At 47.0% G+C, this 20,158-nt stretch overlaps 1 protein-coding gene across 2 annotated transcripts in view; it reads left to right on the top strand.

Moving 5' to 3' along the window:
* LOC121854647 (arrestin homolog) overlaps positions 1 to 20,158 on the top strand; it is a gene marked incomplete at its 3' end in the record, with an annotated part of 68,238 nt that overhangs the window by 33,808 nt on the left and 14,272 nt on the right. For both annotated transcript variants that reach the window (XM_042349341.1, XM_042349340.1), the window contains 2 exon segments: positions 3,395 to 3,442; positions 15,887 to 16,076. In XM_042349341.1, coding sequence (XP_042205275.1) covers positions 3,426 to 3,442; positions 15,887 to 16,076 — 207 coding nt within the window.

Raw genomic sequence — 20,158 nt, 5'->3', positions numbered from 1 at the left:
TAAATGAATAAAACAGAGGAATAGAAAACAGAAAACTAAAGATAGGCCTAAAAAAATAAAAAACAAGTACACAAGTATTTTTCAGTATTTGATTTTGTTTGTGTTTTCATTTTTCTTTGCTTGTTTTTTGTTTTTTTTTACTCGTCAAATAAAAATCATGGGTGTTTTTCTTCCGCCATTTTATCAAAGTCGCATATTTTGACTGACTAATGTTTACACTACAGCTAATTCATGTTTGTGTGTGTGTGTGTGTGTGTGTGTGTGTGTGTGTGTGTGTGTGTGTGTGTGTGTGTGTGTGTGATAAACAAAAATAAGCAGATACATAGAAAGAAGAACTTGTGTCGTGTGAAGGAGAGTTGGTGTACACTATACCAACCACAACACACGGTGGGACAGAGAAGCAAACACAATTAAATTTGATGTGTTAGTGAGTGAGGCTTTGTGTAATACTGTTGTGTTTGGGACGGTGTGATTGGTCAGCAAAATGGACCAATGAACGATGGGTTTTTCCCCCCACCAGCGAGTTTACATTCATATAGTTAATTCCTTTAATGGACCAATGATTTGTTTTATATTTACGATTATGTGATCTGTCAGGAAAACGGACCAATGAACGAGGAGTCTCATTGTTGACTCTCATATTATTGGTCAGCAAAATTGCCCAATGAATGATGAGTCTGTTTCTGTTGACTCTCACCTGATTGGTTTAGGAAAATTGGCCAATGAGGTCTTTGTGTTTATATTCACCTGATTAGTTACAGTGAAGGAGACGAAACAGGCATCATTACAACGAAGTATATACATATTTCACTCACTCTTATAACGAAAGATGGATTCAATTTTCTCTCTCTCTCTCTCTCTCTCTCTCTCTCTCTCTCTCTCTCTCTCTCTCTCTCTCTCTTTCTCTCTCTCTTGTTTCCTCCAATCTTTCTCTTCCCCCTTTCCTTCTTTCAGTCGTTTTTCTCTCATTTTCTCACTCTCTCTCTCGTTCTAACTCTCTCTCTTCTTTCTCGCTCTAGCTCTCCCCTCCCTCTCCCTAGCTCTAACTTTCTCCTTCCCTCGCTCTAACTCCCCCTCTCCCTCCCTCGCTCTAATTCTCCACCCTCCCTCACCATAACTCTCCCTCTCCCTCGCTCTAAATCTCCCTACGCCCTCCCTCCCTCGCTTTAACTCTCTCCCTTCCTCTCCCTTGCCCTAACTCTCTACCTCGCTCTAATTTCCCTCTCTCTCCCTCGCTCTAACACCCTCCCTCCCTCCCTCCCTCGCTCTAACCCTCCCCCTCCCTCGCAGCTACTGATCAATACCGTGATCTACAGGCCATCGATCTCTCTATCTCTCTCTCGTAGCGTCATTTTCTGTCTCTGTCTCTCTCTCTCTCTCTCTCTCATTTTCTCCACTTCTCCCAATTCTCTCCCCTCCCCTCACTACCCCAACTCTCTCTTTCCCTCCAATCTCCTCACTCCACCAGCCCTCCCTCTCTCCCTCACTACACCAGTCCTCCCCTCTCTCCCCTCCCTACACCCAGCCCCCTCTCTCTCCCTCACTACACCAATCCCTCCCCCCTCTCTCCCCTCCCCCACCCGGCCTCTCTCTCCTTACTACACCAGCCCTCCCCTCTCTCCCCTCTTCCACATCAGCCCCCCTCTCTCCCTCCACTACACCAGCCCTCCCTCTCTCTCCCCTCCACTACTGACCTCCCTCTCCTCCCTCCACTCCACATCAGCCCTCCTCTCTCTCCCTCCTCCACCCCAGCCCCCTCTCTCTCCACTCACTCTACCAGCCCTCCCCACCAGCCTCCCTCTCTCTCCTCACCACCAGCCCTCCCTCTCCCTCACTACATCAGCCCTCCCTCTCTCTCCTCACTACATCAACCCTACCCTCACTACACCAGCACCCCCTCTCCCTCACTACCGCCTCCCCTCTCCCTCCCCCCTCCTGCACCAGCCCTCCCCCTCTCTCCCTCACTACACCAGCCCTCCCTCTCCCTCACTACACCAGCCTCCCCTCTCTCCTCACTACACCAGCCCTCCCTCTCCCTCCTCCACCAGCCCCCTCATTCTCCCACTCACACATCTGATCAGGGTGTTCTCAGTTACAATCTCTTCTCACAATTAACGGAGATTAAACGCTCAGACATACAAACTTCTTCAGAATTTATTGAGTCGGAAAGAAGTCGGAAAGTTGGTCGGTATATCGTTGGAAGTCGGAGGTCGGTTGAGAGTTGTAGTGAGAGACAGTGTTGGGTTAAGTTGTGTGTGTGTGAGAGAGAGAGAGAGAGAGAGAGAGAGAGAGAGAGAGAGAGAGTACAATCGGTTCATTATTGTGGTTTTTTCCCTCTGTTTTGGTGTTTTAAAATTAATTATACTTCTTGATCTCTGATTAATTATACTGTCGACTAATGGCCGCTGAGAGAATGCATTAATTACGAGGCAGTTAGACCGGAATTACCCCTTGTCGTTTAGGGTAATTATCCTTTGTAATGATAACTCGTTCCTAATTGGGTCTGTTTTTTTCTCGTCTTTAAATTGAGGCAACTAATCACCATCAGTTTTAATGAGGTCGTTTGGTTGTTTAGGTGTTGCTTGTGTGTTTGTTTAGGTGTTTGTGCGTTTGTGTGTTGTGTGGTTGTTTGTGTTTTTGTTCGTGTTGTTTGTGTGTGTTGTTTGTGTATTTGTGTGTTTGCTTCTGTGTTTATGCGCTGTTTGTATATTTGTGTGTTTGTTTGTTTGTTTTATTGTGTCTGTTGTATATACAGATCATGAGTGACAAACAAACGCATTGCAATTGTACTCAAGGAGGAGGTTAAGTCACCGTACTCAAGTTGGTTAATTCATTGTACTCACAGGGTTAAGTCACCGTACTCAAGTGGGTTAATTCATTGTACTCACAGGGTTAAGTCACCCTACTCAAGTTGGTTAATTCATTGTACTCACAGGGTTAAGTCACCGTACTCAAGTGGGTTAATTCATTGTACTCACAGGGTTAAGTCACCCTACTCAAGTGGGCTAATTCATTGTACTCATTGGGTTAAGTCACCGTACTCAAGTGGGTCAATTCATAGTACTCACAGGGTTGGGTGTAAACGGGACTGCCCAGTATGGGCCAATAGGCTCTCTGCAGTTTCCTCCATTCTTATGTTCTTATGTACTCAAGTGGGCTAATTCATTGTACTCACAGGGTTAAGTCACCGTACTCAAGTGGGTTAATTCATTGTACTCACAGGGTTAAGTCACCGTACTCAAGTGGGTTAATTCATAGTACTCACAGGGTTAAGTTACTTTACTCGAGTGGGTTGAGTCGTCGTACTCAAAGGTTCACCTGTGTTTGTTGTCACCCTCATAATTAGCATCACCTTTGTTCTCACAAGAATAACTCTTATTTGTGTGTCTTGCAGGTGGCGTTGACGAGGACACCTGGTGGCCGCTATGATGAACCACGCAAGGTGAGTGACCTTTTACTCTACTGTAGGAGAGAGAGAGAGAGAGAGAGAGAGAGAGAGAGAGAGACTGTGTGGAATTAACGTGAGCTGGTTGAAGGAGTGTTCCCAACTTACTAATGGCTAATGCTGTAATATTAATACGCCTTGGGTGACAGGCAGTGTCAGCTCTTCTTCATTAGTACTTCGTCAGTAGCTCTCCGTCAGTAACACATCGTCAGTAGCCCTTCCTCAGTAGCGCTTCGTCAGTAGCTCTTCGTCAGTAACACTTCGTTAGTAGCCCTTCCTCAGTAACACATCGTCAGTAGCCCTTCGTCAGTAGCTCTTCGTCAGTAACACATCGTCAGTAGCCCTTCGTCAGTAGCTCTTCGTCAGTAACACATCAGTAGCCCTCGTCAGTAGCTCTTCGTCAGTAACACATCGTCAGTAGCCCTCGTCAGTAACACATCGTCAGTAGCCCTTCGTCGCAGCTCTTCGTCAGTAACACATCGTCAGTAGCCTTCGTCAGTAGCTCATCGTCAGTAACACTTCGTCGCAGCTCCTTCGTCAGTAGCCTTCGTCAGTAACACATCGTCAGTAGCCCTTCGTCGCGTAGCTCTTCGTCAGTAACACATCGTCGGGTAGCTCTTCGTCAGTAACATCGTCAGTAGCCTTCGTCAGTAGCTCTTCGTCAGTAACGCATCGTCAGTAGCCCTTGTCAGTAGCACTTCGTCAGTAAATACACGTCAGTAGCCCTTCGTCAGTAGCTCTTCGTCAGTAGCCCTTCGTCAGCAGCCCTTCGTCAGCAAACATATCGTCAGTAGCCCCTTCGTCAGTAGCTCTTCGTCAGTAACACACGTCAGTAGCCCTCGTCGCAGTTTTCGTCAGTAGCCTTTCGTCAGTAGCCCTTCGTCAGTAGCCCTTCGTCAGTAACACATCGTCAGTAGCCCTTCGTCAGTAGCTCTTCGTCAGTAACACATCGTCAGTAGCCCTTCGTCAGTAGCTCTTCGTCAGTAACACATCGTCAGTAGCACTTCGTCAGTAGCTCTTCGTCAGTAACACATCGTCAGTAGCCCTTCGTCAGTAGCTCTTCGTCAGTAACACATCGTCAGTAGTCCTTCGTCAGTAGCTCTTCGTCAGGAACACTTCATCAGTAACCGAGACGCCTCAGGCAAGTCAAGAAGCATCTCACTAATTATCATCACGTCAGCTGGTGAGGGGCAGGTGAGGGAAGAGGAGGAGAGAGACAAGGTGAGGGAAGAGGAGGAGAGAGACAAGGTGAGGGAAGAGGAGGAGAGAGACAAGGTGAGGTGTTGAGGAGGAGAGAGACAAGGTGAGGGAAGAGGAGGAGAGACAAGGTGAGGGAAGAGGAGGAGAGAGACAAGGTGAGGGAAGAGGAGAGAGAGACAAGGTGAGGGAAGAGGAGTGAGAGAGACAAGGCGAGGAAGAGGGAGGAGAGACAAGGTGAGGGAAGAGGAGAAGAGAGACAAGGTGAGGGAAGAGGAGGTGAGAGACAGAGGGAAGAGGAGGAGAGAGACAAGGTGAGGGAAGAGGAGGAGAGAGACAAGTGAGGGAAGAGGAGGAGAGAGACAAGGTGAGGGGAAGAGGAGGAGAGAGACAAGGTGAGGGAAGAGGAGGAGAGAGACAAGGTGAGGGAAGAGGAGGAGAGAGACAAGGTGAGGGGAAGAGGAGAGAGAGACAAGGTGAGGGAAGAGGGAGGAGAGACAAGGTGAGGGAAGAGGAGGAGAGAGACAAGGTGAGGGGAAGTGAGGAGAGAGACAAGGTGAGGGAAGAGGAGAGAGAGGGAAGGTGAGGGAAGAGGAGGAGAGAGGGAAGGTGAGGGAAGAGGAGGAGAGAGACAAGGTAAGGGAAGAGGAGGAGAGGGAAGGTGAGGGAAGAGGAGGAGAGAGACAAGGTGAGGGGAAGAGGAGGAGAGAGGGAAGGTGGAGGGAAGAGGAGGAGAGAGGGAAGGTGAGAGTAGTGAGTGAGAGAGGGAAGGAGGGAAGAGAGGAGAGAGACAAGGTAAGGAAGAGGAGGAGAGAGGGAAGGTGAGGGAAGAGGGAGGAGAGAGGGAAGGAGAGAAGAGGAGGAGAGAGGGAAGGTGAGGGAAGAGGAGGAGAGAGGGAAGGTGAGGGAAGAGGAGGAGAGAGGGAAGGTGAGGGAAGAGGAGGAGAGAGGGAAGGTGAGGGAAGAGGAGGAGAGAGACAAGGTGAGAGAAGAGGAGGAGAGAGGAAGAGGGGGAGATATGACGGAGGAAGAGAAGGAGGAGAATGAGGAGGATTAGGAGGCGGACAGGGGGAGATATGATGGAGGAAGAGGAAGATTAGAAGATATAAAGGAGAAAGAGGAAGAAAAAGAGAAGAAGAAGAAGGTTAAGAGCAATCTAGGTATGAGGAAAGGTCAGGGGGTAGAGAGGTCAGGTTGAATAGAGGTCAGGGGATAGAGAGGTCAGGGGATAGAGAGGTCAGGCGATAGAGAGGTCAAGGGAGAGAGAGTTAAGGATGAGACAGATCAAGGGGAGGAGGCTAGGGGGTCAAAGGTCACACAGCACCTTACACTTGAGAACGACACAGTTAATGACCCTTAATGTCTCACTTAAGCTTCTCTCTTTCTCTCTCTTTCTCTCTATATTATCTCTCTCTCTCTCTCTCTCTCTCTCTCTCTCTCTCTCTCTCTCTCTTTCATTTGTTCCCTCTCACTCACTCACTCACTCTCCCCTCTGCTCACCTTCCTCTCTCTGCCACGTCCCTGTCTGCCTCATTTCTTCTCTCTGTTTCAATGTCTTCCCCGACCACTAATGACTTCCACCTCACCCTGATGATTCTCTCACAAGTGCAAGGAGTCGTTTAGGACCTGACCTGACCTGACCTAACCTAACCTAACCTAACCTGACCTGACCTAACCTAACCTAACCTAACCTGACCTAACCTAACCTAACCTGACCTAACCTGACCTAACCTAACCTGACCTGACCTAACCTAACCTAACCTAACCTAACCTAACCTAACCTAACCTAACGATGATAAGGCAAGACTTTAATTAGATAACAAATGAGAGAAGCGCCGTAAAGGATGTTCTCAAGGGAGGTTAGGTTAGGTTAGGTTAGGTTAGGTTAGGAGAATAGTTAGTTATTTAACCCACTTAGATTTACAATAAGTGTAACAACAAACAAGATGGCGTCCTTATTTTACCAAGACAAGACCATGTTGATACTAGTACGACAACAACTACCGCCAGTATTACCACTACCACAACCACCATTACTACCACTATCAAGATTACCACAACCACCACTACCACAACTACCACCACTACCACAAGCACAACCCCCACTGCTACCACTACCACTACTACCACCACTCCCATAACCACCACTACCACAAATACTACCACTATCACAACCACCATTACTACCACTATCAAGACTACCACAACCACCACTACCACAACTACCACCACTACCACAAGCACAACCCCCACTGCTACCACTACCACAACTACCACCACTACCACAACCACTACAACCACTACCACAAGCACCACTACTATCACTACTACAACTACCACCACTACAACCACCATACACGGTAAACGCAATAATACGACTAATTGACTTGCTTATCTGTCTGCCTGTCTGTCTTTCTCTCTCAAGATCAATAAAGAGAGAGAGAGAGAGAGAGATAGATAGAGAGAGAGAGAGAGAGAGAGAGAGAGAGAGAGAGAATACAACACTGCAGGCAGGTAAGATCACGTGATTCCTCTCTCCTTCATTAAATTTTCGTAAGGATATATTATTCAGATTTATTCACCCATCTCCACCCACTCATTAAAACAGGTGGGTGGGTAAGGAGTAGCCGCCCACTCCGCCCACTTGGACTCTACTACAATAAGTGGTCATATTTACTCACTTAGCCAGACACACGTCACCCCTCCCCCGCCTTACCACACCCTCTCTTTCCCCCTCCCCGCGGCTTACTCTCTCACGTGGAATAACACGCCCGCTCCACACGCCCACTACGTCCCGCACGCCCGTCCGCTCACATACAAGACTGTTTCAACACTCAACCTCGTTTTTAAGACTTTAGTTGTTGTAACACCACCACGCCCATGAAAGATCTCACACCTCCACACGCTCATTAGATCTTGTACGCCCACGACCTTACCTGGACTTGTTCACCCATGTGTTTACCTGACGATGAATAATGTTTTCAGGGTGAGACGACTTTCTTTCTTTTTGGTCTCCACACAAACACCTGTTGACCGTAATTATGAGAGAGAGAGAGAGAGAGAGAGAGAGAGAGAGAGAGAGAGAGAGAGAGAGAGAGAGAGAGAGAGAGAGACTGGAATAAGGGGCCCACCTGTGGTGACCTTCCACGACCAACAGGTGATTAATGACCTCTACCCTAAACGTGTGCTATCACCTGTTGTTGTCAGCTGTCGACATGCCACCTTGACCACGCCACCTCGACCACCCGACCACGCTCGACCACGCCACCTCAACCACACCACCTCGACCACGCCACCTCGACCACGCCACCCGACCACGCCACCTCAACTACGCCACCTCGACCACGCCACCTAACTACGCGCCCTAGACCACGCCACCTGACCACGCCACCTCGACCACGCCACGCCTAGAAAGACCCATATAGCTCCCAGGGGGGGCCGAAGGCTGGCTGAGGGCAGAGAGGAGGCCAGGGAAGAAGGGAGAGGAGACCAGGGGAGAGGCAGAGCGGAGGCCAGGGGAGAAGGGAGAGGAGACCAGGGGAGAGAGGGCAGAGCGGAGGCCAGGGTAGAAGGGAGGCTAGGGGAGAGAGGGTAGAGAGGAGGCCAGGGTAGAAGGGAGGCCAGGGGAGAGAGGAGGCCAGGGGAGAGAGGAGGCCAGGGGAGAGAGGAGGCTAGGGGAGAGGGGGGCCCGGTAGAGAAAGGAGAGGAATGTGGAGGAGAGAAGGAATGGAGTACTAGGTGGGAGGGTAAGATGAGAAGGGATAGAGAGAGAGAGAGAGAAGGGGAGAGGGGGAGAAGACACAAGAGGAGATGGAACAGTTTAGGGAATAGAAAGCAAGAAAGAAGAGAGGGAGTAGGAGATGAAATGAAGAGAAGGGAAATGGAGAAAACGGAAGAAGGAAGAGTGGAGAAGAGAGGGGAAATAGAGGAAACGGAAGAAGGTAGAAGGGAATAAGATATGTGAATATAGAGGAGGAAGGAAAGGAGACGAAGATGAAGGAAGACAGAAGAAGAAAGTAGAGGGAAAGACAGAAGAAGGAAGAGGAGAATAAAGGTAGAGGGGCTAGAAAGAGGAAGAAGAGGTGGAAGAAGGTGAGAGGAGACAGAAAGAGGAAGAGGATAGAAAGGGAAAGAAGAGGATGAGAGCAGATGGAAAGAGAAGAGAAGAGAAGAGAAGAGAAGAGAAGAGAAGAGAAGAGAGACAATCTCCTTGTCTCTCCACCATAGTAGATCAAGAGGATTATTACCTCGTCAACTGTAAATAGACTCGTGTGTCAGCCGGCCCTTCCCTTGTGAGGTGTCTCTCTCTCTCTCCGTGTCCATCAGGCTGACTCAACCCGTGTCTCTAAACTCGAGAGAGAGAGAGAGAGAGAGAGAGAGAGACCCCCTTTCCACCTCTCCTCTCTCTACCTCCTTATCCTGGCTCTCAAACAAAATATAAATGTCACGTCCCCAATAACTTATACTTATAACCCTTCATACAGGTACTAGAGGCTAAATCTCTCTAATTAATATAATTAGCTGTGCTTTTCACCTGAGAATATTGCCAGGTAAAAATAATTATACGTTTTTCTTGCTCCTGGCGATATTCTTGTGTGTGAGCTGGAGGTGGGGGTAAAGGGGGTGGGTAAGAGCCAATCAGGATCCTCGACGAGTCTGCGGATGTGTGACGTCGCGCAGTGAGTCTCTGGGATTGGTTGATTTTTCCGCTGATGTGTGTATATTTGGCTCCGGGTGTGTTCACAGGACATTCTCTGAATCAGGCGGTAATACTTTCAGAGACTAACTTGTATACATGGTCGGAGTAGTGACCAATCAGAGATATTGAGTTCTCCACAAATGAATGACGTCATAAAGTACATCATCATGATTGGTTGGTCTCTAGCTGACGTGTGTATTGGGTGGGTTCACAAGACGCACACTCGATCATACCGTAATAACATCAGAGACTAACTTATATACTTGGTTCGGAGGAGTGACCAATCACATACATCGATCCTCGTTACGAAAGGCCGACGACATGCTGTAAGTAACTGGTATTGGCAGATCACCGACTGATGAAGGATAAGTAGAGAATTTTGGAGCTCAGGTGCGTTCAGAATACACCATCCAACTCAGGAAGTCAAGAGTGTCCTGGACGACCCGAGCCTGATTGGGGGCCGCCGCGTCGTCCACCACCAGCTGAGACCTATGGCAGAATTCTTTTTCGATAGATTTTTCTTCACCTCGTTTCACCCTCTCCCCCCTCACCTCCTCTCACTCACCTTCCCTCTCTCCTTCGCCTCCTCTCACTCTCTCCCTCTCCTCCAGTGCCCTTCATCACTACCACTTCACCCAACAATAACAGTTGACTCGGCCTCTTGTGTGTGTGTTTGTTTTACAGGACTGCGTTTTATTTACCTACAGATAGCGAGAGAGAGAGAGAGAGAGAGAGAGAGAGAGAGAGAGAGAGAGAGAGAGAGAGAGAGAGAAAGCACCACCAGGTCTACAAAACCAGGTAAATCATCCACGTCAATGATCACCACCAGGATGACCTCGCAGCCCAGTGGCACTCGATGGCACCACCAGAGGCTCTGGCACTGTCACTAGGGACGGTAGGACCCCGAGGCCACCAGGGAGAGGCTCCGGATATTAGAAATCCTTTCATCCTATCTTCGTCTTAAATCAACAGGATGTTTGAATGTGTAGAGCTGTAGAGCGGTGTGTGTGTGTGTGTGTGTGTGTGTGTGTGTGTGCCTGGTGGAATCCCAGCCAAGGTGTATAAGACAGGAGGACCTCTGCTTACCAACCGTCTCTACTCTCTCCTGAGGAATATACTGTATAGGAAATGGAGGAAATCCCCCTAGCTCCAAAAGACGCCTCCATCATCAATATTTATAAGAACAAAGGAGAGCGGTCAGACTGTGGCAACTACCGCGGGATCTCACTACTGTCCGTAGCTGGCAAGATTATCACCAGAGTCCTCCTGAACAGACTTCTCCTTGAGGCGGACAACTTCCTCCCAGAATCTCAATGTGGCTTTAGACCATCACGTGGCACTACTGACATGATCTTTGCTGCCCGCCAGATACAGGAAAAGTGCAGAGAACAGCGTCGTGACCTGTACATTGCTTTCATCGACTTAACTAAGGCCTTCGACTCGGTCAACAGGGAAGCCCTCTGGCGGACCCTCAGCCGTTTTGGCTGCCCACCAAAATTCATCGCCAATATGAGGTAACTCCACGATGCCATGAACGGCAGTGTCCTGCACAATGGCCCCCAGTCTGATTTCTTCCTCATCCAAACGGGGGTAAAACAAGGACGTGTACTGGCACCAACTCTGTTTTCCATTTCCTTGGCTGCCTTCCTAACTCGTGCCAGTGCCAATTTAACCGGCGGGGTGGACATCCAGTATCGGATGAAGGGTCTTTTCAACATAAAACGACTCCAGGCAAGAACAAAGGTGTTAGCAACTAAGATTACTAAACATCAGTATGCAGATGACCTCACCATTGTCGCTTACACTGAACGCGACCTACAGAAGATCCTGAACACCTACATAGATGCGTATGCACACTTTGGCCTTGAGGTGAATGTTCGTAAGACTCAGATTCTCTTTTAGTCTGTCCCTGGTTCAGACACACCTCCACCATCCATTCAGCTTAACGGTATTACCCTCTCTAATGTTACCCACTTTCGGTGTCTTGGCTTCCACCTGTCCACCACCGCGGACATCGATGAAGAGATTCAGCATCGGATCAGATGTGCATCTCAAGCCTTTGGCAGACTCCATACCCGTGTCTTCAGCTGTAGGAAGCTGAAATTATCGATAAAGTTGCACGTATATCGAGCAGTGGTCCTCCCCACCCTGTTATATGGCAGCGAGACATGGGTTACATGCAGGAGGCACCTCAAGGCACTTGAAAACTTTCAACAATGTAGTCTGGGAAGACAAGAGAAGAACTGCCAGTATTCTCGCTGACACCAACTGTAGGAGCATCGAGGCTACCATTATCCATGAACAACTACATTGGACTGGCCATGTTACCCGCATGGACGACAGTAGACTGTCAAAGCAACTACTTTACAGTCACCTAACGAATAGTAAACGTAACGCCGGCTGGCAATTGAAAAGGTATAAGGATAGTCTTAAGACAAACCTGAAAAAGTGTCAAATCGACCCCCTCACCTGGAAGACGATTACTCCACACCGTAACGCTTAGAAGAACACCACACGAGAAGGTCTCAAAACTTTCGAGTTAGCCCGACTACAAATCGAGGCAGACAAGCGCCAACGCCGAAAAGACGCTGCCTCCGCCCCTCCCGTATTGGTCTCTGTAGCCACCTGAGAGGTCACCAACGAAAGTGACATCATTAATAAATCTTATCATTGTATCATAGCTGGATGATCGTCATACTAGATTCCGAATGACAGCAAAGTAGTAGTAGTAGTCATATGTACGACTTATGTATGCAGACATGTATATTTGTATGTACTGTATATATGTATGTAAACATGTATGTATGTATGCATTTATGTATGTATGGATACACACACGTTTGCATGAACAGTCACTTACACCAACACAAACTCTCACATACCACCACAGCAACAAACACTGGACATATACCAAAACACAAACAGTATATTCTAGCGAAAAACACACACTACGCTCGACTCCTTGCTTTAAACAAACAGCGTTAGCTAGAACTTGCTTAAACAAACGCCGTACCTAAGACTTGCTTTAACAAACACCGTACCTAGAACTTGCTTAAACAAACTCCGTACCTAAAACTTGCCTAAACAAACACCGTACCTAGAACTTGCCTAAACAAACACCGTACCTAGAACTTGCCTAAACAAACACGGCAACAGGAGTTTGTTTCTTTCACCGTCCAGAAAACATAGTATCATTACTCTTGTTCACTTCACCGTATAAAGAAAATTCTAAATTTGCTGTTTACATGTAGTACACACTTCTCAATTGTCTCTCTCTCTTTCTCTGTCTATCTCTCTCTCTCTCTCTCTCTTGGCTTTGTCTGTCTGTCTGTCTGTCTGTCTGTCTGCCTCTCTGTCTCATTTGTCTGTCTGTCTGTCTCTTCTGTAGGTATTTGTATTATAAAAGGGTGAGATTTTCCTTAGTGGATAAAAGAGAATTAATTATGAACAGGTAATTATCATATCTCATTGGCCAGAGCAGGTGTGTTGTATCGTGTGTTCCTACCCTCGTCTCTCTCTCTCTCTCTCTCTCTCTCTCTCTAACTTCACACACACACACACACACACACACACACGAGACATACAGGTAGTGCTTTCTTCCTCTCCTTTCACCAAGTCATTCTCTTACCTGGTAATTACTCAACTGCTCGCGGAATTCCAGTTTTGACCTGCTACTGTCTGTCTGTCTGTTTTTCTGTCTGTCTCTTTATCTGTCTGTCTGTTTGTCTGTTTGTTTGTAAGTATTTCTGCCTGTCACTTATATTCCATCCCCATCATATGTGCTAGGTATCAATTAGCCTACCCTAACCTGACCTAACTTGACCTAACCTGAGAGGAGATGGAGTGACACCGTGGGAGGAGCCAAAGTGATACTGTGGGAGGGGCCAAGGTGAGACTGTGGGAGGAGCCAAGGTGAGATTGTGGAGGCCAAGGTGAGACTGTGGAAAATGGCTGACTGTGAAGGGGTGGTGATACTGTGGGAGGGGCCAAGGTGAGACTGTGGAAGGCCAAGGAGACTGTGGGAGGGGCCACAGAGACTGTGGAGGGGCCAAGGTGAGGGCCATGGACTGGGCCTAAGGTGAGACTGTGGAGGCCAAGGTGAGACTGTGGAGGTGGGAGGCCAAGGTGCTGGCCAAGGTGAGACTGTGGGAGGGGCCAAGGTGAGACTGTGGAGGCCAAGGAGACAAGTGGGAGACTGTGGCCAAGGTGAGACTGTGGGAGGCCAAGGTGATACTGTGGGAGGGGCCAAGGTGAGACTGTGGGAGGCCAAGGTGAGACTGTGGAGGCCAAGGTGAGACTGTGGGAGGCCAAGGTGATACTGTGGGAGGGACCAAGTGTGAGGTGTGGGAGGCCAAGGTGAGACTGTGTGAGACTGTGGGAGGCCACTGTGGAGACTGGAGGCCACAGAGACAGGGAGGGAGAGGTGAGACTGTGGAGGGGCCAAGGTGAGACTGTGGGAGGCCAAGGTGAGAGACTGTGGAGGCCAAGTGAGACTGTGGAGGGGCCAAGGTGATACTGTGAGACTGTGGAGGGGCCAAGGTGAGACTGTGGAGGCCAAGGTGATACTGTGGGAGACTGTGGAGGGGCCAAGGTGAGACTGTGGGAGGGGCCAAGGTGAGATTGTGGAGGGGCCAAGGTGAGACTGTGGGAGGCCAAGGTGAGACTGTGGGAGGGGCCTAGGGGCAGACTGTGGAGAGGCCAAGGTGAGATCAGGGAGGGGCCCAGGAGATCAGGAGAGGCCACTGTGAGGCCGAGGTGAGACTGGGTGGGAGGCCAAGGTGACTGTGGGAGGCCAAGGTGATACTGTGGAGGCCAAGGTGAGACTGTGGAGGCCAAGGTGAGACTGTGGGAGGGGCCGGTGAGACTGTGTGATGGGCCAAGGTGAGACTGTGGAGGCCAGGGCCAGGTGATACTCTCAGGAGGGGCCAAGGGACTGTGGAGGCCAAGGTGAGACTGTGGAGGCCAAGGTGATACTGTGGGATGGGTCAAGGTGAGACTGTGGAGGGGCCAAGGTGACTGTGGACTGTGGAGGGGCCAAGGTGGAGACTGTGGGAGGCCAAGGATCTGATACTGTGGGAGAGACTGTGGAGGCCAAGGTGATACTGTGGAGGGAGGTACTGTGGAGGCCAAGGTGAGACTGGGGCCAAGGTGATACTGTGGGACGGGCCAAGGTGAGACTGTGGGAGGGGCCTAGGTGAGACTGTGGGAGGGGCCAGGGTGATACTGTGAGAGGGTCCGGGATGATAGGGTCGGTCCTCCACCCTCAGTGTCAACACTCATCATTGTGTGGCGACCAGGAAGCCACCAAAGGTTTATTGATTGCACCCCTCGTGTGTGTGTGTGTGTGTGTGTGTGTGTGTGTGTGTGTGTGTGTGTGTGTGTGTGTGTGTGTTCCATTTCCCCTGGCAATACCACACCTGAGGGCTTCATTCCCCGAGTTATTTTCTCCTTCATTACGGTGATCCACTACACGTTTCTACACTCCCTCCAGGTAAATAATTAAACAGGTAGCGGCTCTTCCTCCTCTCTTCTGGAGGTACCTTGTCCTTTATACGTCACAGGTGGGAGGAGAGGGATGGTGCCAGTGTCAGTGATCTATTACCTTCCTCAAGTTTAAGCTTTTTGTCATAGGAGTCACATCATCATTATACAATTCCTGACTTCTTTCTCCACCAGTCATCATATTCTTAGTTTTTTCCCGCCCTCTTCATCCTCCTCACCCTCCCCACTCTCCCCAGCCTCCACCCCCTCCCCACCCACTCCCTACCCTCCACCCCCTTCCCCACCCACAATAAATACACACACATATCCACAGCCCCAGGACACGCCTTTACACACCTCTTACCCGGCCAGATAACTCTACTGTATACCCATCTCCAACTACCAGGCGTAGACCATCCTGGGAGATAATATTATTACACGACTCAAAACCTTCAAGTATTGTCAAGGTTCGCAAGGTTATAACTCTGTGTGTAGATAAACCTGGGGAAAAAAATAGATGAAGTGATTTTGTCTGTCTGTTCCTGTCTATGTGTTTGTGTTTGTCTGTCTGTCTGTTTATCTATCTGTCTGTCTGTGTCAATTTCTCTACAGGTCATCATTTTCAAGGGGGCTAAATCATCATACTCAAAGGGTTAAATTATCATAATCAAGGGGTTCAATCATCATAGTCAAGGGGTTAAATCATCATACTCAAAGGGTTAAATTATCATAATCAAGGGGTTAAATCATCATACTCAAGGGGTTAAATCATCATACTCAAGGGGTTAAATCATCAACCTCAAAGGGTTAAATCATCAACCTCAAAGGGTTAAATCATCATACTCAACGGGTTAAATCATCAACCTCAAAGGTTTAAATTATCATACTCAAAGGGTGAAATCATCATACTCATGGGGTTAAATCATCATACTCAAGGGATTAAATCATCATACTCAACGGATTAAATCATCATACTCAATTTCCACGTATAATAATTGACATATCCAAACTGAACTCCACTCATGATAAACTAAAACCAATCTATTTTGTTCACATGTTCACAGGGTGTTCAAGAAGACGGCACCGAACGGGAAGATCACGGTATATGTAGAGAGGAGAGAGCTAGTGATACGGGAGGAAGGAGGGATACAACCTCTTCACGGCGTGCTCTTCGTCGACTCCAACTATGTGAAGGACAGGAAGGTGTTTGGCCAATTTGTACTCACGTTTCGATATGGACGAGAAGACGAAGAGGTAAGGTGTACTTTAATTTGTTACTTTTACGATACTTTATGCTACTTTTAAGAGACTTTATGCTACTTTTACGATACTTTATGTTTCGTTTAGGATACTTTATGCTACTTTTACGATACTTTCTGCTACTTTTACGATATTTTATGCTACTTTTAGGATACTTTATGCTACGTTTAGGATACTTTATGCTACTTTTACGATACTTTATGTTGCTTTTAGGATACTTTATGCTACTTTTACGATACTTTCTGCTACTTTTACGATATTTTATGCTACTTTTAGGATACTTTATGCTACGTTTAGGATACTTTATGCTACTTTTACGATACTTTATGCTACTTTTACGATACTTTCTGCTACTTTTAGGATACTTTATGCTAATTTTAGGACACATGCTACTTTTAGGATATTTTGTGACTTATAAAACTTACAAACAAGGGTAAGGAGGATGAGGTAAGTTTTCTGTACTTTACTTTATGCTACTTGGAGGGTACTTATGCTACTTGTAGGACACTTTATGCTACTTATGACACTTACAAAAAAGGAAAGGGGGTGAGAAGTTAAGGATTCATACTTAACTGTACTTATGCGACTTATAAAGAGGTAAGGGTTATATCTTGTTACTTATAATACTTAAATAATTAGGTTGGGGAAGATGGAAACGTGTGAGAGCCACACTTTATTCTAATTTAAATTACTTACAACAGACACTTATAAGACAGAATAGGGGAAGGTAAGACGGTGAAGGACCCACTTTAGAATACGTCGCGCACTTATAAAATACTTTTCTGGCACAAGAAACACACACACACACATAAGTTTCTCTTGTGAAAAGGACAATGAAGTAGTTTATTATTATTATTATTATTATTATTATTATTATTATTATTATTATTATTATTATTATTATTATTATTATTATTATTTTTATTATTATTTATTATTTTGTTAGTTTTCAGTATTATAGAAATTATTATTATTATTATTATTATTATTATTATTATTATTATTATTATTTTTATTATTACACCTTTTCACATATCCGTTGAGACATTGTTAAATAACTATTTGACAAATTTCATAACCGAATGACAGAACACATATCGAATGACAATCTGAAATAACTGTTCGTTCATGCTAACGGAAGTGATTGACATAAGTTATGAAGTTGACAGACGTGAACAATAAACTGACAGTCTACATATAGTTTGAGAATGTAACAATTGGAGAATGACATACCACCAACAGTTATTTTAGATTGTCATTCGATTGTGTTCTGTCATTCAGTTATGAAATTTGTCAAATAGTTATGTAACAATATCTCAACGGATATGTAAAAAGGTGTATTATTATTTTAATACATAATTGTTATTGATATAAAAATCTTTAAGCTTGTTATTATTATTCATATGAGAGAGAGAGAGAGAGAGAGAGAGAGAGAGAGAGAGAGAGAGAGAGAGAGAGAGAGAGAGAGAGAGAGAGAGAGAGAGGAGGGAGAACTAAAACTCTACGCACCACACAACCCACATTTCAATAACACACTTTAACCCTACCTTTCTTCCAACTAACTCTCCCTTAGCCTTCACCTAACCCACTTAACCCTACCACCTACGCCTCCACTACCATCTACCACCACCAACGCCTCCACTACCATCTACCACCACCCACGCCTCCACTACCATCTACCACCACCTACGCCTCCACTACCATCTTCCACCACCTACGCCTCCATACCATCTACCACCACCCACGCCTCCACTACCATCTACCACCACCCACGCCCCCACCACCATCTACCACCACCTACGCCCACCACCATCTACCACCACCCACGCCTCCACTACCATCTACCACCACCTACGCCTCCACTACCATCTACCACCAACGCCCACTTCCATCTACCACCACCTACGCCTCCACTACCATCTACCACCACCTACGCCTCCACCACCATCTACCACCACCCCACGCCTCCACCACCATCTACCACCACCTACGCCTCCACTACCATCTACCACCACCTACGCCTCCACCACCATCTACCACCACCAACGCCTCCACTTCCATCTACCACCACCTACGCCCACCACCATCCACCACACCCCACTAGCCATCATCACCACCCACGCCCAACATCACCACCACACGCCCACTCCATCTACCACCACCACGCCTCCACACATCTACCACCACCACGCCTCCACTACCATCTACCACCTCGCCCACTACCATCTACCACCACCCACGCCTCACCATCTACCACCACCAACGCCTCCACACCATCTACCACCTCCACACGCCTCCACTACCATCTACCACCACCTACGCATATTCAAGAAAACTAACACACAGTCTCTCAGAATATTTCCAACACAAACGAAGTATATACACATTCTGGCAACACAAGCAACACACAAACAAGCAACACACAACACGAGCAACACACACAAGCAACACAAGCAACACACAACACGAGCAACACACAACACAACCAACACACAACACAAGCAACACACACACAAGCAACATACAACACAAGCAACACACAACACAAGCAAACACACAACACACTCAACACACAACACAAGCAACACAATATTATACCTGCAGCTACAATACATTCACCTCTGAGACACTGAAGGGCAGACTAAATTATTCCAACAAACAAAGTTGTTTTGTACCAGAGTCACGGTAAATATGGAAATTATTTACTTGCTGTTGTGGGTATGTGGTTATGTGTATGTGGTTATGTGGGTATGTGGTTATGTGGGTATGTGGGTATGAGAGTACGTGGATGTGAGAGTTTGTAGGTATGTGGGAATGGGTGTATGTGGGTATGTGGCTATGTGGGTATGAGAGTACGTGGGTATGTGGCTATGTGGATATGAGAGTACGATGAGAGCATGTGGATGTATGAGTATGTGGATATCTGGTTATGTGGTTATGTGGGTATCTGGTAATGTGGGTATGAGAGCATGAGGATATGAGAGTATGTAGGTATATAAGTATGTGGATATGTGGGTGTGTAGATATGTGGGCATGTGAATATGCTGATATGAGGGGATATATGGGTATGTGGATAGATGACTATGTTGGTATGTGGGTAGGTGGTGAGTATATGAAAGGTAAACAAAGAAATACCTAAATCCAACAAGGTGATTACATAGTTCAGTGGTAGAGCGGTCGTGTTGGAAGCAAGTGGGTGCGTGGGTTCGATTCCCGGCGGCCGAGGAGGAGGAGGAGGAGGAGGAGGAAGGACGTAGTTACCACCCACCATGTACAAAAAGTCACCCTTGTACACTTTAGTGGTAAATAAGTGCACTATTCTGGCGCCCCTCTCCTGGTAAGAGGCCCATGAAACCCACTATTACGTGTGTGTGGGTGTGTGTGGGTGTGTGTGGGGGAGGGGGGCAGGAGGACAAGGCAGAAGGGGTGAGGAGGAGGGAGAAGAGGAAAAATGGTAGAAGAATGTGCGGACAGAAGGAGAGAGGTGAAGAGAAGGAGGGTGATGGAAGAGAAGGCTCCTAATTTTTTTATTTATTTGAGTTCAGGAGTCTGTGAAAACCTGCCATAGTCTGTGGTAGTCTGCGGCTGTCTGCTCCTCCCAAAATAAACCACAGACTCAGTAAGGAGGGAGAGGACACATCCGGGTAAAGGAATTTCGTCTCTCTTTATAAACTGAATAGATCCTAGATACAGCACGTTAGTCGCTCCCGGTGCATGAGAGAGAGAGAGAGAGAGAGAGAGAGAGAGAGAGAGAGAGAGAGAGAGAGACCACCACTTCTCTTGGGACACACTATTTTAAGTCATTTTCCTACGTGATAATATTTGACACTCTTAATTTAGTAACTCGAAGACCCTTGACATATTGAGTTGAGTAATTAAGACTATGTAATTTTGTCTTTAGTGTTAAATAATGACTTAACAATGTCATTATGTATAGGGAAGTAAACGTTAATGGGAATTATTATTATTATTATTATTATTATTATTATTATTATTATTATTATTATTATTATTATTATTATTATTTGATCCAATTATGTAGATCATTAGACCCTAGACCCGCTTGTCAAGTCTAA

The sequence above is a fragment of the Homarus americanus genome, unplaced genomic scaffold (assembly GCF_018991925.1).
Source record: "Homarus americanus isolate GMGI-L3 unplaced genomic scaffold, GMGI_Hamer_2.0 scaffold27898, whole genome shotgun sequence".
Lineage (NCBI taxonomy): Eukaryota > Metazoa > Arthropoda > Malacostraca > Decapoda > Nephropidae > Homarus > Homarus americanus.
This window is presented reverse-complemented; position numbering and strand designations above follow the sequence as displayed.